A 20,677-nucleotide genomic window follows, 5' to 3' on the forward strand; every position below is an offset into this window, starting at 1 on the left:
GTGGTTTCAAACATTGCAAAAATGCTTCCTCATTTTACTTCTTCAGTTGTCCTGCAGGGGTAACCTCCATAGATATCTGCCAGATTCTAGTTTTCCCGTATCAGGGGTAACTTTATTTTTATTAGCACATTTGTCCTCAGTAGCCCATTTCCACACAAGAGGAAATGGAAAGAAAACTCAGCAAACTTGCCTAGATGAGTCTATTATTTAATACTCCTGCTGCTTCTTCATAACTATAATAGCCAATTACTGTTTCTAACCATAGCCATGTGAAGTTATTTACATCAGAACCCACCACCTAAATAACTATCGTGGTTTAATCCCAGCCAACAACTAAGCACCATACAGCTGCTTGCTCCCTCCCCCCAGGTTGGAATGGGGGACAGAATTAAAAGAGTGAAGGTGAGAAAACTAATGGATTGAGATAAAGACAGTTTTTGCAAGCAAAGCACAACAAGGAATTAATTCACCACTTCCCATCAGCATACAGGCGTTCAGCTGTCTCTAGAAAAGCAGGGCTCCAAAACATGTAACAGCTACTTTAGAAGACAAACACCATCACTCTGAACGTTCCCCCTTCCTTCTTCTTCCTCCTGCTTTATATTGCTGAGCAGGACTTCATATGATCTGGAATAACCCTTTGGTCAGTTGGGGTCAGCTGTCCCAGCTGTGTCTCCTCCCAGCTCCTTGTACACCCCAGCCTACTTGCTGGTGGGGTCATGTGAGGAGCAGAAAAGCCCTTGACTCTGTGTAAGCAGTGCTCAGCAATAACAAAAACATCTCTCATTATCAACACTGTTTTCAGCACAAATCCAAAACATAGCCCCATACCAGCTACTATGCAGAAAATTAACTCTACCCCAGACAAAACCAGCATGATAACTTTAAGGAGAATTTATGGATATAACTTTTCACTTAAATGTAAAATCTGCAGAGCTACCTTCTGTAGACATAGTGCCCCTGAGGATAAGAAGAAATTACTGGGACTGTCTTACTGATAATTCCTAGCTTCTTGGGATTACTAGAACAGTGTGTATAGATAAAGACAACAAGTTCAGTATGCATTAAACCCACTGAGAAATGAAGCTATTCAGACACAAAAAATTGCCCTGCTTGATTTTTCTGTATTCTCAGTCTTGGGTCACACTCACACCCAAGAAAGCTCCTTAAGATATTCCTGGTAGGTGCTTCAGAAGCCCTGACTGGTACCTAGATACTGCTCATATGGATTACTGTGATGAGTGCCATATGATTAATGACATTCTTGGATAAAGTAAGTCATGAAATAAATCATGGCAGGATGCTTTATGCAATTTTGAGTTAAAACCTGAAATGCCCTGGGAGGTGACAGAGCAGAAGTGAAGACAGGAGGACACATCTTGTGTATGAACAAAAATAGCTTTGCATTTTCTGGTGGCAGACGCGATCTCTTGCAAACTTTGTTCTTTTGTTTTTCAGACACTGAACTGGACATGAATGGGATGGCATCAGATCACAACACTTCTTCTTTGGAAGAATATCTCCCTCACTATCTCCAGAAGGAAGATCCCTTTGCATCAAAGCTTTCTAGAGAAGCTGACATCGTAGCTGGGTTTTATTTGACAGTAATTGGTAATGATTTTAATTCGTCTTTGAAATATGATATAACACTGCATCCTTGCAGGCACTCACAAAGAAGGCAGAAGCTGCTGTGCATTAGATGTGTCATTATGTTTTCCTTAACATTAAAAAAAAAACTTGAGGGAGAGGAGAGAATGTGTTAGAAATATGGTGTCAACAGTTAGTGTCAACAGACAATGCTGCTCCAGGTAGCCAAAAGTGACCAACAGTAGACTTTCCAGCAACAAGTGAAGAAACACTCATATTTTTTCTGCTGATAGATTACTAGCTGGCAGCTTAATTGTTCCCAACCAGAACTGGTTTTTACCCTTATACCATGTGTGTTTTCATGTGTCTGTTTTCAAAGCCTCTCTCACGTCTCTACACAGCCAAGAGAACATCCTCAGATGTACTCATTTGAATCTTGCTCAGCTCCCGGCATCAGCTGTTCTCTGTTACATATTATATTGAACAAATTTTTCTGCCTAACACCCTCCCCTCCCTTTTGTTTTGGAGTCATTTACTGTGTTCAAAGTGACTTTGCAAGCAGAACAATTGCAATTATTTATTGGTTAGTGCACACAGATGATAGCTGGGATTGATTTCTACGTTAAGTATTCCTATGCCAAGGAGTTGCCTTTCAGTTGGGAAATTCTGGTTTCCATTGCTTCTATGGATAAACTGGTCCTGCTCCTTGATGATTTACCTGCTTTTCTTTATGGAAGTGGACAGGGTTATATCTTTGGGTGTCAATACACTTACACTTACACTTCTTTCTATGGTTTAGGGTTTTTTTATGTTTGATGTCTTTAGTTCATGCAGTTACTCACAGCTCAACAGCTATTTTCTCGGTAAAGCTGAGACAAGATCATATAACTGTGCTACACCAAGCTGGGCTCTGGGTGTCAGATGGCTGAACACCAGGCTGAACACAGGCTACACAGTGTATTCCTTAACATTTATTTTGGTTTTGATTAATTCTTTCGTTCTATCAGTTCTGCACAAAATACAAAGAACTTTCAGTCCTACCTTCACGTTTCTCATTCACTCTTTCACATCCCTTCTTCCTACTCTCTCTCACTTCCTTTTCCCCCGACTGATAAATAATCTAATCTTTTCTGCAGTGGAGGGCTCACAAAGGCTTGAATAATGCTTATTTCTCCTTTGCTTTCTGCTTATGTCTTTATCGAAACAGGAATTCAGAGCAGCAGAGATGGCAGATGAAGCTGTATCTCTGCAATGTTCTCAGTACTCATGCACTGTTTTGTATATATCCTAGCTTTTCACATACGTATATATTTTTTTCCTACTGCTATGCAGACAGATCTCTTAATTGAACTGTCCAAAACAACCTCCCCTTGGGTCTTTTTTCACTCAGTTAAACAAATTTAGCTTTAATCCCAGGAAATATGCCTGAGTAGCTGAAATGAATCCTGACAATATTTACTGTGTTACTTTTTTATATTGGCTGTATTTAGTGTAGATTTATCCAGTTCCAACGAAATAGCCCTGCCAGGTGTGAAACATCTTGAAAAACGTAGTTAGAATCAAATTAAAACAAGGAACAGAAATAATAAATTTCCAGTGAAAACCCAATAGCTAACCATGAAGGCACAGACTTACATGAGCAGTGTGAGGAGAATGAAATTAGAGTTTCAAAAGGGCTGATAATAATTTTGATATCGGAGTTACCAGTGAGATTCCCACCTTCCCGGTGTTGTGGACGGGACATCAAATAACCCATCATTGCAACCAGTGGCCCAAGTCAGGAAAGTTCAAGCCATAGTTCTGCTGTATACATGTGTAGCTCTAGGTATCATATCCTACACTTTGCTCTGGATTTAATTTACTTTTTTTCATGTGTTTGTTTTGAATTACATTTTACCTGATTAGTTACTTTACCCTTATGGTCATTCCACACTCCAGTAGCATCTTGCACTAGAGCCAAGTAGGCTTCACACACATGCATGTAAATGCTATATTTGCATCTTCCTTGCCTCTATAGCATAAGAGACTACTGGTATCCTGCACAAATAATTTTAATTCCTTTTAGCAATCACTGCAATGATTTTTAGCATCCTTAGCTGCTGGTCAGTCAGTTGTGCCCTCAGCCATTTCAGCAATGGCAACTGATTTCACTTTTTCTAGACCAGCACAGCAGTGTTTTAGACATTGTGTGTAATACAGTAATGGATATTATTTTGCCAGAGGCTAAGAGAAGTACAGACTCCTCCCTTTTATAGGGGTCTGTGTGGAGAAGGAGAGTCTTATGCTCTTCACCAGTAAAGCAGAATTACACCTAAGACCTCAATCACTAAGACATGGAATTAAACAAAACTGGTGGAAGGAGCAATGTCAGGTTTTCTTCCATGCTCGGGAATAGATGGGGTAAAGTACATTCAAGCACATTTTTCTAACCAAAAAAAAACAAAAAGCAGCTTTACTTGGGCTAATGCTTTTTGTGTGAGTTGTACCTTCCAAGATTAGTTTAGTTTAGCGCTTTGGAGATGTCATCATTAGCTCTTGTTGATGTGCAAATTTGTATTTTATTACCCATTCATGTTTAGGTGGATAGTAAAATTTTAGTCATATCTTGGGCCTGCAAAAGTACGGTAAGTTAGAAAAAAATTAATCTTTGTTGTTTTCAGATAAATCTTGAGTAGCTTTTTTTGCTTTCTGCAAACAAAAATAATCCTAAATTTCCATTTCCACTAAGCAGATTTCTGATAGTCCAAAGTCCTACACATTTCTGTTGGAGCATGAAGCAGTGCCGCACAGAGATTTTTGGTGGTAGATAGTAGATCTTAAGGTGGTAGAGAATGAAGTCTAGCTCTGGGAAACTATTCACTGACATCAAATTCCACACAAGTTTTGCTGAGGCTGTAAATTTGCTTTGATTGGCAGCTTTATAGTTAATCACAGCTCCCCAGTATCCAAATAGTAAGCAAAAACTATGTGCTTAAATAGTTCTTGGGCATAGTTTCGTCTTGTGGTAACTATGCAGTATTGCAGATTTACTTTGTAAACTGTGTAATCTGCAGAAGGTGGAAAACTGAGTTCGAACATTTAGGTCCCAGCATTTAGGTCCCATACCCACCAAGGTTATGTCTATAGTTTTATATTGTAACTTGTGGTTCAGATTGAACCTCTCCATTGTCACCTTCTGCCAGTGAACTGTGTCCCCTATTCCTTTGCCAATTCCTTCCAAGAAATGGTAGCCCTTCTTAAGGATGTCCTGTGTGGTCATCCTGATAGCAGAGAGAGAGACTAGCTGTGGAAAGATGGGAAGCCAGGAGGTGGGGATTGTCATTGGGCATCTTTATGTCCTTGAGTCATGTAAGGTGCAAGTGAGCTTAAAATTTATTTCACAGAATCACAGAATCCCAGAATGGTGGGGGTTGGAAGGGACCTCAGGAGATCATCCAGTCCAACCCCCCTGCCAAAGCAGGTTACACCAGGTTGCACAGGATGGCATCCAGGTGGGTTTTGAACATCTCCAGAGAAGGAGACTCCACACCCTCTCTGGGCAGCCTGTCCCAGGGCTCCAGCACCCTCACAATAAAGAGGTTTTTCCTTAAGTTTGTTTGGAACTTTTGATGTTCCAGTTTTTGCCCATTGCCCCTTGTCCTGTCACCAGGCACCACCAAAAAGAGCCCGGCCCCATCCATTTGGCCCCCATATTTCAGATATTTATAGACATTTTTCAGATCACCTCTGAGTCTTCTCTTCTCCAGGTTGAAGAGTCCCAGATCTCTCAGCCTCTCCTCGTAAGGCAGATGTTCCAGGCCCCTCATCATCTTTGTGGCCCTAAAAGAAAGGATTTATTTCTTTCAAAGAAAATTCAATATTTCTTTCAAAATTTCAAAGAGAGGAAGAAGCTGCACAGTGAGTAAATAAGACTGGGATCCTATCAGGAAACTCAGTAGAGCTTTTAGGTCAGGCTGGTTGCACAACTGAAGTATTGCAGTTTTAAAATACAAAAATGCTTTTTTTTTGTCTTTAAAGAAAATCAGGGGTCCCTCCCCTTCTATGATAAATTCCCTGCGAATGTGTGATCTTTTATCCTAACTAGTTCATTTCCACATGTATTTTTTTAATTGTCTCAGAAAAAAAATACAACTGGTACAGATGGTTGTAAGAATCCAATTCTTTTTACTTTGACACTTCCCCCGCTAGCTTTTTCATCACTGGCTTGATTGATTTACTGTACAGCTGGGTAAGGTGACTAACTACTGAGGAGAGACCCGCTGGCTGTCAGCTCCTTTGAAAGCTCATGGCAAGCAACTATTGATTTGCAAACTGATGTTGCACGCTTCCTCAGTGTGTTATGAAACAGCTTAATTGAAAACAAAATACTGAACTATCTCTCTATCTTTTTTTTTTTCCCTCCCCTGATGGTTTAGTACTGCTGTCAGATAGGAGAAAAAAAAATGTCTTATTTGTTCAGATTTCTTCTTTTATACACTTCTACCTTTCACTGCAGGTTGGCTCTTTCTCTGTAGGTGGCACTTTTTTAGTTAGTGCATCCTTGACTCTGTGTGTGTATTTATGCTTTAGTATTACAGTGCCATGGACAGTTGTGCCCTGAACTGTTTGCTCATGGAAAAGAGCCCTTATTTTATATCTAGAGAGTCTTTTTTTCTCCTTTTCCCAACTCTGGGCTCTGCCCAGGCACACAGCCTGCCAGCACCTCCTGGAGCTGGAAGCCTGGACCTAGCTGTTAAGAAAATCTTTTTATTAGGAAAAACGAAGCATTAGATGGCTCATCTAGAGCGATTATAAAGTTTCTATCACAAAACAGTTACAAAAGTATTCAGACAAGCAACTGTGAGACACAGCTATAGACAAAAACCAACTTAAATTATCACTGGACATCTTCCAACTGTAGGATTAAGAGGTCAGTGGACTGGGGCTCTCTGAAATACTGCTGTTAATAATGAGCAATCGCTTCAGAGGCTTGTCTGTTGAAGACATCTCTCTGGACTACCAGTCAGTTAAAAAAGATTCAGGCAAATGTCAGGTGCTTTTGAAAGATATTTCAAAGTAGATGCTGGCACACTAGATATCCTAAATATCACTAGAGAGAAAATGGTATTAAGAGAGAAAAGGATTAAGATATACGAAAAATGCTCAGCAACATTGAGATTCATTCACTTAGCTGCAAGGAAGAAAGTAATTCATATGAATACCTGTATCTGCTTATAGTTCAGATTAAACTTTCAGACCTGTAAGAATTGGACGTTCTTTAAATTTAATTCAGCAAGAATAAATTACATTTACTCAGAAAACCTAGGATTAAATGACAAGCTAGCTTTTGTCCTGTTTATTTTTAAAAATAATATAGAAAGCAATACTGTCAGTATAGAAACAAGAATTGTTTCAAATTAGACGAAAGTTGCATTTATTACTGAAAAATTCAAAATCACAGTATTTTTTTCCTGAATTTTTTAAACTTTCATTCCCACAGTTATTCATATTTCTTGAGAAAGAGTCTGGTATTAGCCTCTGGGAACCATTTTTCTCTCTGCCCCATGGATGTCCTCAGGTTAGGTTTCTTGGATCTATGAGGACATGGGACCCTTGCAAGGGAATCATTCCATTGATGGGCCAGAGAAAATATCCATTTAATTGCTGAGGTCTGGTCTCCCAACAGACTCTGATGAAAATTATGTGGTGTTCAAAAGTACAGTATTTGGAGAGGTTAGGCAGATGGGGGACTGCTGGGGTCTTTTTAAACATGGAATTCATATGAGTTTGCACCACCAGAGCTATGTGTAGGAAGGCACCACAATACGTGACTTATCTGCCTCATTGACAGAGGAAAATTGGGTTATTTATGACTTTTTTACAGTAGTGTGGAGGGATGGTCCTGGCCAGCAGCCAAACAGCCAGGGTTACAGCCCCTGCAAGGGGACGAGGAAGAAATAAGAGGAGCAAAAACAGTGGAGATAAAGATAGGGTGGAGGTAAAGACAAGGAGATCACTCACCAGTTACTGTTGTGGACAAAGCAAACTCATCATAGAATCATAGAATGGTTTGGGTTGGAAGGGACCTTAAAGACCATCTAGTTCCAACCCCCTGCCATCAGCAGGGACACCTTCCACTAGGCCAGGTTGCTAAAAGTACTGCTTTGGGTAGTGAAAAACAAAGATCAGAAAATACTTAAGGAAAACATCTTTCCTCCCCCTTTCCCAGGCTGAACTTCACTCTAATGTCTTCACCCTCATTGCTGCTGTAGGTCACTTTGGTGAGGCAATGGAGGTTGAGGAGGTTGAGATCTCTGATATGCTTTGTTCTTCACTCTTCTGCCTCTCCCTACTTCTTGCTTTTCTCTTCTGCTCTGGCATGAGGTCTCCATGGGCCATAGTCCCTTTGAGGTGTTCACATTTGGTAGTGACTTTTGCTTCCTGAAAGGGATGTTGTGAGCTGTCCTGCATTTCCATGGCAAAATGCTCGCTCTGGGCTCAAACTCTTTCTTATTTTATCATTTTTTTTTTCTTATTATGACAGAAATAATATTTATTGTAAAATTTAAGATGTGATATTAATATAAATAACTTACATTATTTTAGAAATATATGCCTCAGTCTCTGATTGTAGTGTCTAATAAAATTAAGGTCAGAGATTTGGGTTCTGGTGATTACACACAGCTCAGTTTTATTCTTCTGGTTTACAAATGTTTGTGAGACAAACAAGGTTGATCAAAACAGAGGAATTATGGGATTTGTTTTACGTGCATTCAGTCAATAATTGTGCAGGCTCAGGTGGTGAAGGCAATGCCCTGCTGCAGAGGGAAAAATAGCATTTGTTGTGGGAGGGACATGTCTGCAGTAGATGTCTCTATGAGCTGCATAATGAGGATGAGATGATCATGTTTCCGAGTAAAATGTCTAGCCTTGGGACCACAGGCTCAGCTGAAAATATCAGAAAATTTCACAAGGAAGATGGGATACTGCTGGTTTTGAGGAGAATTCTAATTGGATTGTTTTTATTTTTTTATTTTTATAGGGATTCTTTCAACTCTGGGAAACGGGTATGTTATTTTTATGTCCTCAAAACGAAAAAAGAAGTTGAGACCTGCTGAGCTAATGACCGTTAATTTAGCAGTGTGTGATCTGGGAATTTCAGGTAATTTCATATCTTATTTTTTTTCATTTTTACTATCCCGCCATTCTTTCTGGCAGCAGCAAGAGAGTCCCCTGGAGCCCAAAATGCCTTTTACTCTGTTATTTGCATATAAATAAGAGAGAAGGATAGAAAGCAACATTTCTGAACAACTTGATGGAAAGAAATGAAAAGTACAGAGGAAAAAATAGGGTTGAATTTATTAATCAGGCAAAATTCCTGTTCATCCCAGCACTGGGCAGGCCTTCAAAGACAGCTCCCATATGCATCCTGGCACAATAACCACAAAATGAGTCGGTATTACGGTTGAAGGAAATTACATTTTCTTGCTCTAGGGTGAAACAGGAGGGATTCAGGTATGTAAAAAACCATATTTAGCTAAACGTGACTGAGGAGGTGCATTAGGGGAAGGAATTGGAAGATGCCAGTGGCAATCAGCTTATCGAAGCTAATAATTTTCTCTCTAGTGACCATCCTTTTTTACCTCTGGGTCAGGAAAATAGGCATTTGAGCATTTGTGTCAATCTATAGAGTAAGAGCAACATCAGCCAACTGGAGGGATTTTAATTTCAACCCCATAGCCTGGATGCTGTGGCATGAGAGGAGGGAGCTTTGGAAAGATTTACATGAAGCTGCAGAGTCAAAAGCCTTTGGAAATCATTCCTTTGGCTCTTGACATTGCGTCTCATTCAGCTGCTCATGGCTACATGCAAATGCAGGAAGGAGGACTGGATGGCTTTAGAAAAAGGATATTTTGGATGGCAGGCAATGCAATGGGTATAAAGGCTTGTTGTGACACAGCCGACTATGAGTTCTCCCCAGAGTGCTATAAATGACAGTAGGTTCCCATGCTCCCAAAGTCATCTGTCCCCTATGTGTTGTGTAACCCAAGACCCCTGCCCCCAGCTCCAGTGCACCCTTTTCCTGCCCTCGTCTTTGCCAAATGCTTTTGACTTCATCCCAATGCCTAAAATAGCACTGAACAACATAAAATGATGGGCCCTAGCCTCCCCAAACCAAACTCATTGTGCTCTCCCTGCACACGATCAAGGAGCTGCTCACCTTCTCAGCTTTGAGTAATTTTGATGCCTCTTGGTGATCAGAAAACATGGTTTTCTGAAGGAGATACTTATGTATTCGACAGAAGAAAGATGTTAGTATAAAAATCTCTGCTGTGCTACCACACAAATAAATCCCAATGATTTCTTTGTCATATCTGCCATGGAGACACTATTTCCATCTTGGAGCACTTAGAAGTGAAAAAAAAAAACCAACCCACGACCAATTTTTGCCTTGTCTGTGATGCTCCCATCTCCTTTGTGCCCTAGGAGTCTGTCTTATTTTCTCAGGCTCACATATGACTCCAGTGAGAATCACTCCAATGAGACACAGTGTTTCAGGATAATTTTCATAATTGTATATTTGTAATGTAAAGAGATAATTCCTAATTATATAAGCTATAAGTCCCAACCATCGAAACTGCAGCTTTTCTGGGAGATCTCCTTAGCTGCTAGTTTCTCTGTTAAGGTCTGTCACTAACATACCACTTGGTCACCTTGTTATTCATGAGTATCTCAATCTCTCTGTGTGTTTAAGTTTTGTAATTAAAAATAATCATGATTGGCACAGCCATGTGTGCTTTTTCTCCCTTCTCTTTCTTTTCTTTTTTTTTTTTTTTTTTTTTTTTTTTTTTTTTGTTAATGGAAGATATTGAACTTGAAAAATATGATGTGTTCTGTCTGCTGGACTGATTGGAGTGAAGAGGAGACTTTTTCCAAAATCCTCAAATTTCATGTATTTGTCTTGGCACCATATTCAAGAGGTTCTGCCATGGCCCCATTTCCTGCAGATTTCCACAGGGTGGCACCAGCCACTCGTTCAAAATTGCATAATTTTGCACTGATACCAAGCTGAGTCTTGTGCCACTGAAGAGAAATTTAATTTTGTGCAAGTGAAACTGATGGCCTTTAGAGATGGAAATGATTTACATGAGTAAAGTTGCTGACTCTTAGCATATGTCCTAGACCTTGCCATATTTAATGCTTTTCTTGAAACCTTAATCACTGGGGTCAGCTTTTGCTTGAAAAATTAAAGTACATTTATTCTGCTCAGAGAAAAGTACATAATATATTGACCTGAGCAAAACCTTCAGGCTCAGGCAGAATTTTCCTTACAGGATTAGGCTAAAGAAAAAGAATCCCAAAATACCCAGTTTAAAAACAAGTTTTATTTTGAAGCGTTTTCAATCATAATGCTTTTGGCATAGAAAATGGAGCAAAGGCCATTTTTTGCAAGATTTTGTTTTGGTAGAAATGTTTTAATTTTCTGTTAAGAATGAAAACAGAATGTTTTGTTTTGCATCAGTTTGATCTGAAATAGAATATTTTTGGGAACAATCCAAAGTACGTTTCTACAGATCACTTCAACAAAATAGACTTTTGTCTTGACTTCTGTGAATAGGTTACCTTGTGGGAATTACACTTTGCAAGACCATTTTTGCCTTCTTTATAAACCAATTCTCTGAGCTGCCATAATATTATAGACGGTGCAGTTCACCCAGGGAAACTAGCCCAGGGCAGCTGAAATGTTTTCAACAACTTGAGGTGCTCTGGCAACTCCTGTGCAGGAAGGAATACAATCACAGGAAGGTGGAATTAAATATTTACTGCTGTTTGAATGTTGCAGTTGAACTGTTCAGGCCTTGGAGCATTTCAGGTCAGTCTGGTAAGTAGAAATGAAGGATTTGGAAAACATGCTGATGTTCCTGGTTTGCCAGTTTTTGAGTTTTCTATTCCATTATTGATTTTTTTTGTTTGTCCAGTTTGAGACAAAAAAACCCCAAACAACAAAAACCAGGAAATGGAGATTTCCAACTAGAAAATTACAATTTCCAAATTATCTCATTTTCATGGTACAAAGAATATAAATAATATTAATCTGTTTTAAGGTGAGAATAGAACAACATAAGACCTAATTTCACTCCTTCCGTAATGCACCACCCACTTTTACAAATGGAGAAATGAGCTAAGGTGTCACTAGGACAGAGTCTCTAAAATAGTTAGGTATTTCCCTTCTCTTTAGGGATGCTTAAAACTTTTTAATATCTGTGGCCAGATGACTTGCTCAGTTACCAAGGAAGAGTGTGGTATGGACAGGAGCTGAAACTACTTCTGCAGCTCAAGTCCATGCTGTGACTGTAGCACCATCTTCCTTTCTAGACATTTCACCACAATATGCATCCTACTGTTGAGCCTTGGTAAGTTTGCAGAAACCCTCTTTGAAGGCAAATTTCTTTATCATATGTTTGAAGACACTCAATTGATTATAGGGATGTAGCCTAACTAGATCTGTACCTGTTTCAAACCCAGACTCACCCATCACCTGTACTGTTTACACACTGTCTTGTGCTTGTGTATGGATTTAACACATAACTCTGAAGTTTTCATAATGAGAAGATCTTACATGTGCTCAGCACCAGAGTATGGGTTTACTTCTCATTCATGTGGTCTGCAGTAAAACACCTGTTTCCAGCCATTTTGCAGGCTTGGCTCATCCTACCACAGCCTAGATGCTATAGGATCTAGCTACAACTGTTTTAAGCTTAGTCCTGTGGATGGAGGGCATGCAAGAGATCAGATCTGTTGTGCCTGAAGCCCTCTCTCCACTCTGCAGAGCATCTTTACTGGTATTATCTTGGGGCAAAGGGGAGGGTTTGTTTTTCTGGAGAAGAGTGGTTATATCAGTGATGGATTTTATCAGTCAACTGACATTCTGTTTTCCTTTTGAAGTTGTAGGAAAACCCTTTAGTATAATTTCCTTTTTTTCTCACCGCTGGGTGTTTGGATGGATGGGCTGCCGCTGGTATGGATGGGCTGGATTCTTCTTTGGCTGTGGGAGCCTTATTACCATGACAGCTGTCAGCCTGGATAGATACCTAAAAATCTGTCACTTGTCTTACGGTAAGAAAGAAAAGCTGCATTAAATGTCTATAGAAAAAATATTTCATATTAATTGATACAGTTTTTTAGATTGAAATCATACTTAAACTTGGCAAAATGCTTTTGTTAAATACAGAGGTAAATACACAGATAAGATGAATGTATTTGTTTGACCCAAGTAATCCCAGCTAAATTTGTATTGCTGGATGTAACACATTCACTGTCTTCTCTCTGCTGTCTGCTTAAGCCATGAGTTTCAATAATCAGTCATAGATGAATCACTTTGTGTCTATCAAAGCCTAATGACATTAACAGGTTCAAGTATTGCACACCTTGCAAGGTCTTATGGCCTGACACACAAAAGTATTCTTTCTAAGATGCCTAAATTCATTTAAGATATGTGGCAAACTATTTAAAACATCTAAAAGATTTGGATGTGCAATAGGTCGTAATAAATGTGATACTGTCTCTCTAATATGGAGACGGAAAGAGAGAGGAGGAAATTAATTTAGCAATGAAAAGTGTTATCACCATATCCATCAATATCTTATCTGTCTTGCATAAGAAGTATTATGGGCTTCATTCTTTGCAGTTAAAAGATGTTGTCACAATTCTGAAAAGACGTTTTTCCTTCATTGGAACAGACTAACACCCCAACAGAATACTGGGAATACTCAAGGTGACTTGAGAAACACCTTGCCCATCTGACTATAATGGCATATAGTATCAACCATGTAACGTTAAGGTATAAGAAACATTTGCAGCTAGGAAGTGTAAGTAAGCTAGTCTGTCCAATATCTGAGCGTGGTGTCAATTAAAAGCTGTGGTACTGTTCCAAGACCTGCTATCATAGATCCTGGCATGTCCATACTTTTCCCTGAAATTTGAGTACAGTGAAGATCTTCTTAGCTGAGTTTTAAATATTCACTATTCACACTAAGCAGGATTTCAGTTCTTTTTATAAAGGTCTTATAAAAATAATTCAGTGGTAACTCAAATCATAGACAACTTTTCAGACTTGGTGAGATTAAGTAAATATTTAATGGCTGGCTGCGTTCACGCCTCTGGCATTTACTATGTCATCTTGGTTCAAGAGAGGCAGAACACTTCAAAACCTTTTTTCTCAAGGGCTATCTGATCACAGTTGTCCATGCAAAATCATGAAGAGCAATGAAAATATTTAGCATGTTCAATCTAGGTGTTTAGCTTAGCTATTTTCTGTATAAGAACATTTGGTCTGGTTTATGTTCCTGAAACCTAGGATTTACAACCTGACCTTTCCTACGACATTCTTCCATGTGAAGGTACCTGGTTTCAGTAGGGTATTCAACACAGAGAGCGACTCCTTGACCTACTTCTTCTCTAAGAATAGGAATACCATTGTCACAGGAAGACCAACCTGGAAGTTTTTTGACATATTTATGAAAGCAAATCCTGTGGCCTAAACCAGTCAGGAACCTGGAGCACTTGACTATATACCTACACCTTTGTTTAGCTCCAAAACCGGCAACTGACTTATTTATTTAATTATTTATTTGGTAATAGGTTGATGTTGTTTGAAAATAGGTGCAAAAATAACGCTGACATTTTAGTTCTCATGCTATTGCTGCTCGTTTTTTCCACACCTGAGCACAAGAAACCACCTTCCTGTGGTCTGGAAAGTTAAAATCAGCTGGGGAAGAGGTACCAGTCACATACAAATTGAGAGTTGTTTGTTTTGCTATGCTTTGGTTTTAAGCAATTCTAAAACCCTGAAAAAAGCTTCTCAGTGTCAGTGGATGGGGAGTGAAAGCAGATTGTAACTTCCAAGATGGAAGGAACTGTTATAATACTGTAGTCTGAGTCTCTGCATAAATCATAGGTTTTAACTTGTTAGTCCCATCTGAATCCATGTTGAACACAGGTGGTGGTGGAAAGCTTGTAAGCTGAAGGTTTTTCTAGCTGAAATAAGGTTACATGCAAGACGAGCAGAGAGTCAATACACCACTCCACCACTCCAGGCATGCCATTAGCATTTAATAAAACAAATGGATAAAGATACATGAAAACAACAATTACAAATACTCTGACCATACACACATGCTGATTTACTGTACTGGAATAGAATTACAAGGTAAAAATAAATATTGGATATGTTATTTCCTCTGCAAAGCCTTGTCTTTCAGTCACTTGGGTTAATGATCTATGTTGAGAAGCTTCCTGAGATCAAATTTTAGCCAGTTAATATGTGACAGAGGGAACAGGAAACAGCTTAAGTTGCATCATACAGTTGCAGCTATTGAGCCTTCACACTGAACAATGAAAGGCTGAATTAAACAGTCCTTCATGTGGCTTGAACCTCTATCTCATCTGACCACACACCTTCACAGACCACAAAGCAATTTTCAGAACTCCTAGACAAGGTTCCCATGATCATTGCTGACCTAGCTCTTTGGATTGCTTTTGTATGGACTGTTCAAGGTTGTAAATCAGCACAGCCTAAAACAGGGATCTGAAATAATGTCAGGTGGAGCCCTCTCGATGACTGTGTATTTCTCTTCATGAGGTATGATGTGAGCTGGGCTGGCTAGCTCAGGGGTCACTATAGATAGCTGGAAGGAGGCCAGATAAACCCTACAGCAGTTGTCAAACAGCCAAACAAAGTCTTACTGCATGTGGAGAATGACAGTAAATTATGTCAAATACATATGGACCTGAGGTTGTAACTCGAATTCTCTTACAGGTACCTGGCTTAAGAGACATCATGTATTTATCTGTCTGGCAATAATCTGGGCCTATGCTACGTTCTGGGCTACAGTGCCTTTTGCTGGTGTGGGGAGCTATGCCCCTGAGCCCTTCGGGACCTCCTGCACTCTGGACTGGTGGCTGGCACAGGCTTCGGTGGCTGGACAGGCTTTTATTCTGAGTATTCTTTTCTTTTGCCTCCTGTTCCCAACTGCGGTGATTGTGTTTTCCTATGTCAAAATCATTTTAAAAGTCAAATCGTCTACCAAAGAGGTTGCTCACTATGATACCAGGATTCAGAACAGTCACATACTTGAAATGAAGCTGACGAAGGTAGGTAGGAAGATTTAACTCAGTTTGCTTTGTTGGGTTGTAAAAGCAGGCTTGGAGAACTTCAACCATATACTCTCCTATTCTGAGCGATAGTACAGTGCTCTGAAAGTGGTGCTTCTAGCTTTCTCCTCTGCTACTCCTAATATAGGGCAAGACAAGAGTTAAAAAATAATTGATCTCAAGTCCCTGAGATCATGATTTGTACACTGGAACAGGCTGCCCAGAGAGGTTGTGGAGTCTCCTTCTGTGGAGACACTCAAAACCCACCTGGAAGCTTTCTTGTGCAAACTGCTGTAGGGAACCTGCTTTGGCAGGGAGGTTGGACTAGATGATCTCCTGAGGTCCCTTCCAAACCTGACCATTCTGTGATTCTGTGATGATTCACTCTGAAGCTCTGCCACAGCCTTCCTGTGTGACCTTACACAAGTCATATCACACCCTGTGTCCCAGTTCCTCATCAGAAAGCTCCCTTTGCTTTCAGAAGCAGTTGTAAAGGCTTGTTTTAAGGCATTCGAGGTGCACAGGAATTATAACAGAAAAATAGATAAAAAACAAATTATTGTTGCAGACAAATAAAACTTCCAGCTTACATTCCTCTGTTAGTGAAGATATAAACTGGTCAAACCTGTGGCATTGCAATTGTTTTTATGCAAAGAGTTTGTCATTTAAGTTCAGCCATGAGCTGCTGATAAAAATGTACTCAAGTGATAAAATTAATTTTCCATCTCAAACCGTATCTTATTTTCTCTTTCTGATTGAATCTATTTTTTATTTGGCAACAGTAATAGCCATGGTCTTTGCTGATACTGCTTCTTGTGCCAGGAAATCTCTCAAAATAAAAGCTTGTACTGAACAAAACCAGATTCCTTAGTTGTAGAAGATTCACCATCCTCCGTAAGTCATGCCAAGAGGGAGACAAGCAGCATCTTTTGCTTGGCTGATCAAATTTTATTATATTCCTTAGGAGTTGAACTGAAAGTTAGATAATATGCAGCAATAAATGACATTATATTTACATATATTGGAGAATCCCAGCTAGCACCTGTATGGTCAGTGCTGCCAATGCAGCTGGTAAAGCTGTACTTGCCTTTAAAAAGAGATGTTTCAACACAGTACTGTTTTGTCATTATTCAGTACATTTCCTTTGAAGAACAATGGAAACTTTTAATTTAGGTTGCAGATTTATTTTTGCCATATCGGAGGGATCATGTAAAGATTCAATGTGATCTGAGTCAACACACTAGTCAATATCCCTTCTGTCTTGGATCTACAGTGGAGAACATAAAGTTGTGATATATATATATAAATATGGAAAATGAGTCTTTATCATAACCCATTTAACTCCACAGCACAATTTATAACAAACAGGCTGTGTTTGAGATCCTTGGCTTATGTGCACCATTTCTTCAGTGACAGATTAAAAAACAAAAAAAGCATAAAATAATGAAATTTCCCTGAAAATAATATTATCATCAAGATGTGGAATCAAAGGCTCCATGAAAGGTTTGCAATATCCAACACCCTTATGCTTTCTGATGACTTTTTTGTGTAATCCTGCTAATTGCCTTATTCCAAATGAGTGCACATGTACTATTATCAGTCTGGATGCAGGAATAGTCTGTCAATGGCAGCAGTATGGTGGCATATGTTCTTCAGGATGCACTGTTACATTATGTCATTTGAAGCTGTATCAGGCTGTGACTGAATGCAGACAAGCTGATTCAGGTAAAATATATAAATCACAAATTTTGACAACCCAAGCAGTTTTTCTTTAATATTTATATTAAATATTCCTTTGGCTACATGTCCTCCTGTTATAAGGAAAATCTTTCCACATTTACCAGGAATGCAACGTAAATGTTTGGTAGAAATTTGCATTTTTAATCATCTACAGATTGTTATGGAGTACAAAATCCACGCTGTGGGTTTGTGGTGGGCTGACCATAGCAGGATGCCAGGTGCCCACCAAAGCTGCTCTATCACTTCCTCTTCTCACCAGGGCAGGGGAGAGAAAATATAGTAAAACACTCATGGGGGGAGATAAGGACAGTGAGAGATCGCTCCCGATTACCATCATGGTCAAAACAGACTTGACTTGGTGAAACTTAATTAAATTTATTACCAATCAAATCAGAATAGGATAATGAGAAATAAACCCAAATCTGAAAACACGTCCCCTCACCCCTCCCTTCTTATTGAGCTTAGCTTCACTTTCAATTTCTCCACCTACTCCTCCCCGCCCCCCACAGGGGGGACAGGGGAACAGGGAATGGGGTTGGGTCAGTTCATCACACATTGTTTCTGCCGCTCCTTCCTCCTCAGGGGGAGGACTCCTTCCCCTACAGCAGCATGGGGTCCCTCTCATGGGAGACAGTCCTCCATGAACTTCTCCAGCGTGAGTCCTTCCCATGACTGACAGTTCTTCAGGAACTGCTTTACCACGGGTTCTTTCCGTGGTGTGCAGCCCTTAAGGGACAGACTGCTCCAGTGTGGGTCTCCCTTGGGATCACAAGTCCTGTCAGCACACCTGCTCCAGTGTGGGCTTCCTTCAGGCATCCACCTGCTCCGGTGTGGGGTCCTCCATGGGCTGCAGATGGATATATGCTCCACCATGGACCTCCATGGGCTGCAGGGGGACAGCCTGCCTCACCATGGTCTTTATCACAAGTTTGGGGGAAATCTCTGCCCTGGCACCTGGAGCACCTCTTCCCCCTCCTTCTTCACTGACCTTGGTGTCTGCAGAGTTGTTTCTCTCACACCTTCTCACTCCTCTCTCTGGCTGCAATTGCACAGTTTTCTTCTTCACCTTCTTAATTAAGTTATCACAGAGGTGCTACCACCATCACTGATGGGCTCGGCCTTGGCCAGTGGTGCGTCTGCCCTGGAGCCAGCTGGCATTGTCTGTGTTGGACATAGGAGGAGCTCCTGGCAGCTTCTCACAGAAGCCACCCTTGTACTCCTCCTGCTACCAAAACCTGGTCATGCAAACCCAATACATGGTTTAGAGAAAGAAAAGTAGACATAATACTAGTGTTCTCACTCTCAAATAAATTCCCAATAGTTTCAATTCTGGCTTACCCAGGTAAATACATTCATTTTTTATCTACTGGAGTGGATCTACTCAGAGACTTGACAGCTCATGCCTTATTGAATGACTTTAAGCTCACTTTTCCCATATTTGTCTTGAAAGGGATTCAAATAGTTGTCATGTTTCCAGTGGAACATAGGCCACAGACCCCCTCCTGGGTGCAGGCAGAAGATAGCCCTCTTTTATCAAAACTCTTTTTCCTCCTGTTAGCAGTGGCCATCCTCATGGCAGGTTATTGGTCCCACAGGTTTTGATTCCTTCTCTATGGGACACCAACACAGCCTAGAAGAGAGAGGAAGAAACTCTGTGTTAGATCAGGGTGTTGCAAACTCTTTCTTCTGTTGCTAATTTCTTTTGCTTCATTGACTGGTACTGGGTGATACAGAAGAAAGACCTGTAGTAGATATAGACAGGAACGTACCCTCCTAAACAAACTCACCTATAGAGATACCCAGGGTACCCAACTCCCACACAATATCAGTACCTAATTCAGTTCTGGAAACATCTTCAAAGACTTTGATTTTATGATCTTTGGAATCTGATTTCAAAGGACAGAATCTGGAAGACTTGTGCTTAATAATTTATTTGGTTTTATTTTTTCCAGTGCATGCTTGTTTCACTCTGGAATGGAAAAGAGACTGGGTTTCTTTTTAACAATCTGGGGAATATTTGGTTAGAAATGACTGTACAATTAAGAGTTTCCTCAAATAAGCAAGAAAAAGAAAAACAAAACAAAACAAAACAAAAAATCCCCAAAGAGATACCCTATAGGAAGTGTTTCCAGTTCATTTCAAAGATCTTGCAGATTTTCAAAAACTTTCACAGTTCTGTGTTACATATTATCCTAAAAAAGATTTTTGAAAGGACTATCCTCCTAAATACTTTAAATTTAATGTCAAATACTTATTATTTTCTGAGATCTCATTTGATTTCCTCATGTTTAGCCAGACTTTATAGCATTTTTAAAGGTCTGTGATAACAGACTCATTAGCTGCTCTGTGTCAGGTGAAAGAAAAACAGGCGCTAGATAAAGAAAAGAGAAATGCATGACAGCTTTTTTTCCTATTCTAAATTTATCTGAAGTGAGTTATCATTTTTCTTTTCCATTCTGAGGCATGTTCCCTTGCATTCTGCCCAGCGCTGTGCTGTACTGTCAGTGTCTAACTCTGCTAGATTAACCTCTTTCTCTCTTTTCTTTTCACAAGGTGGCAATGTTGATCTGCGCAGGGTTCCTCATTGCCTGGATCCCTTACGCTGTGGTCTCTGTGTGGTCAGCCTTTGGACAGCCGGATTCAGTTCCCATTCAGTTTTCAGTGATACCAACTTTGCTTGCAAAGTCAGCAGCCATGTACAACCCCATTATTTATCAGGTCATTGATTGTAAGTTTGCCTGTTGTCGATCAGGTGGATTGAAGAAGCTACAGAAGAAGAGCTCTTTGAAGAAATCAAGGTAATTTCTTCTTTCATAAGTAGGATATATTTAAGTATATAATGTTCCAAAAAATGTACCGAAATAAGATCTATCAAGAGTCACAACTCTTTGAATCTTATTTCTTGTTTTTGACCATAATGTATTTGGGGTCTTTCTTGCCATGGAAATTTGTAAACTGACTTTATATGTAAAAAGATAAGCAAGGAGATGGTTCTTTTAGATTCAGTTGCAACTCCACTGACCCAGGTGGGAAAAAGTTCCATTGGTTTTAGTGGGTTTTGGATCAGTCCTGTCCTCCTGTTCCTTTTCTTTCATGTTATCATATGGGTCACCTCCAGAAGGTGTTGATGACCTCCATTGCCAGTGAAGTAAATGGGAGAGAATTGTGTTAATTCCTTAGATAATTAACCTCTTAGTACTATGCCTTTCAGCCATTG

At 39.8% G+C, this 20,677-nt stretch overlaps 1 protein-coding gene across 2 annotated transcripts in view; it reads left to right on the forward strand.

The window, feature by feature from the left end:
* Positions 1-1,457: 1,457 nt before the first annotated feature.
* Positions 1,458-20,677, forward strand: part of OPN5 (opsin 5) — a 20,204-nt gene continuing 984 nt past the window's right edge. The window contains exons 1-5 of one of the 2 annotated variants that reach the window (XM_010174807.1): positions 1,458-1,611; positions 8,609-8,728; positions 12,514-12,684; positions 15,386-15,720; positions 20,014-20,258. In XM_010174807.1, coding sequence (XP_010173109.1) covers positions 1,473-1,611; positions 8,609-8,728; positions 12,514-12,684; positions 15,386-15,720; positions 20,014-20,258 — 1,010 coding nt within the window. In that variant the 5' untranslated portion in view covers positions 1,458-1,472. The remainder of the gene's footprint in view (positions 1,612-8,608; positions 8,729-12,513; positions 12,685-15,385; positions 15,721-20,013; positions 20,259-20,677) is intronic. The other variant, XM_029086689.1, reaches the window with a different exon arrangement.

This window comes from Antrostomus carolinensis, unplaced genomic scaffold (assembly GCF_000700745.2).
Source record: "Antrostomus carolinensis isolate BGI_N321 unplaced genomic scaffold, ASM70074v2 scaffold6049, whole genome shotgun sequence".
NCBI lineage: Eukaryota > Metazoa > Chordata > Aves > Caprimulgiformes > Caprimulgidae > Antrostomus > Antrostomus carolinensis.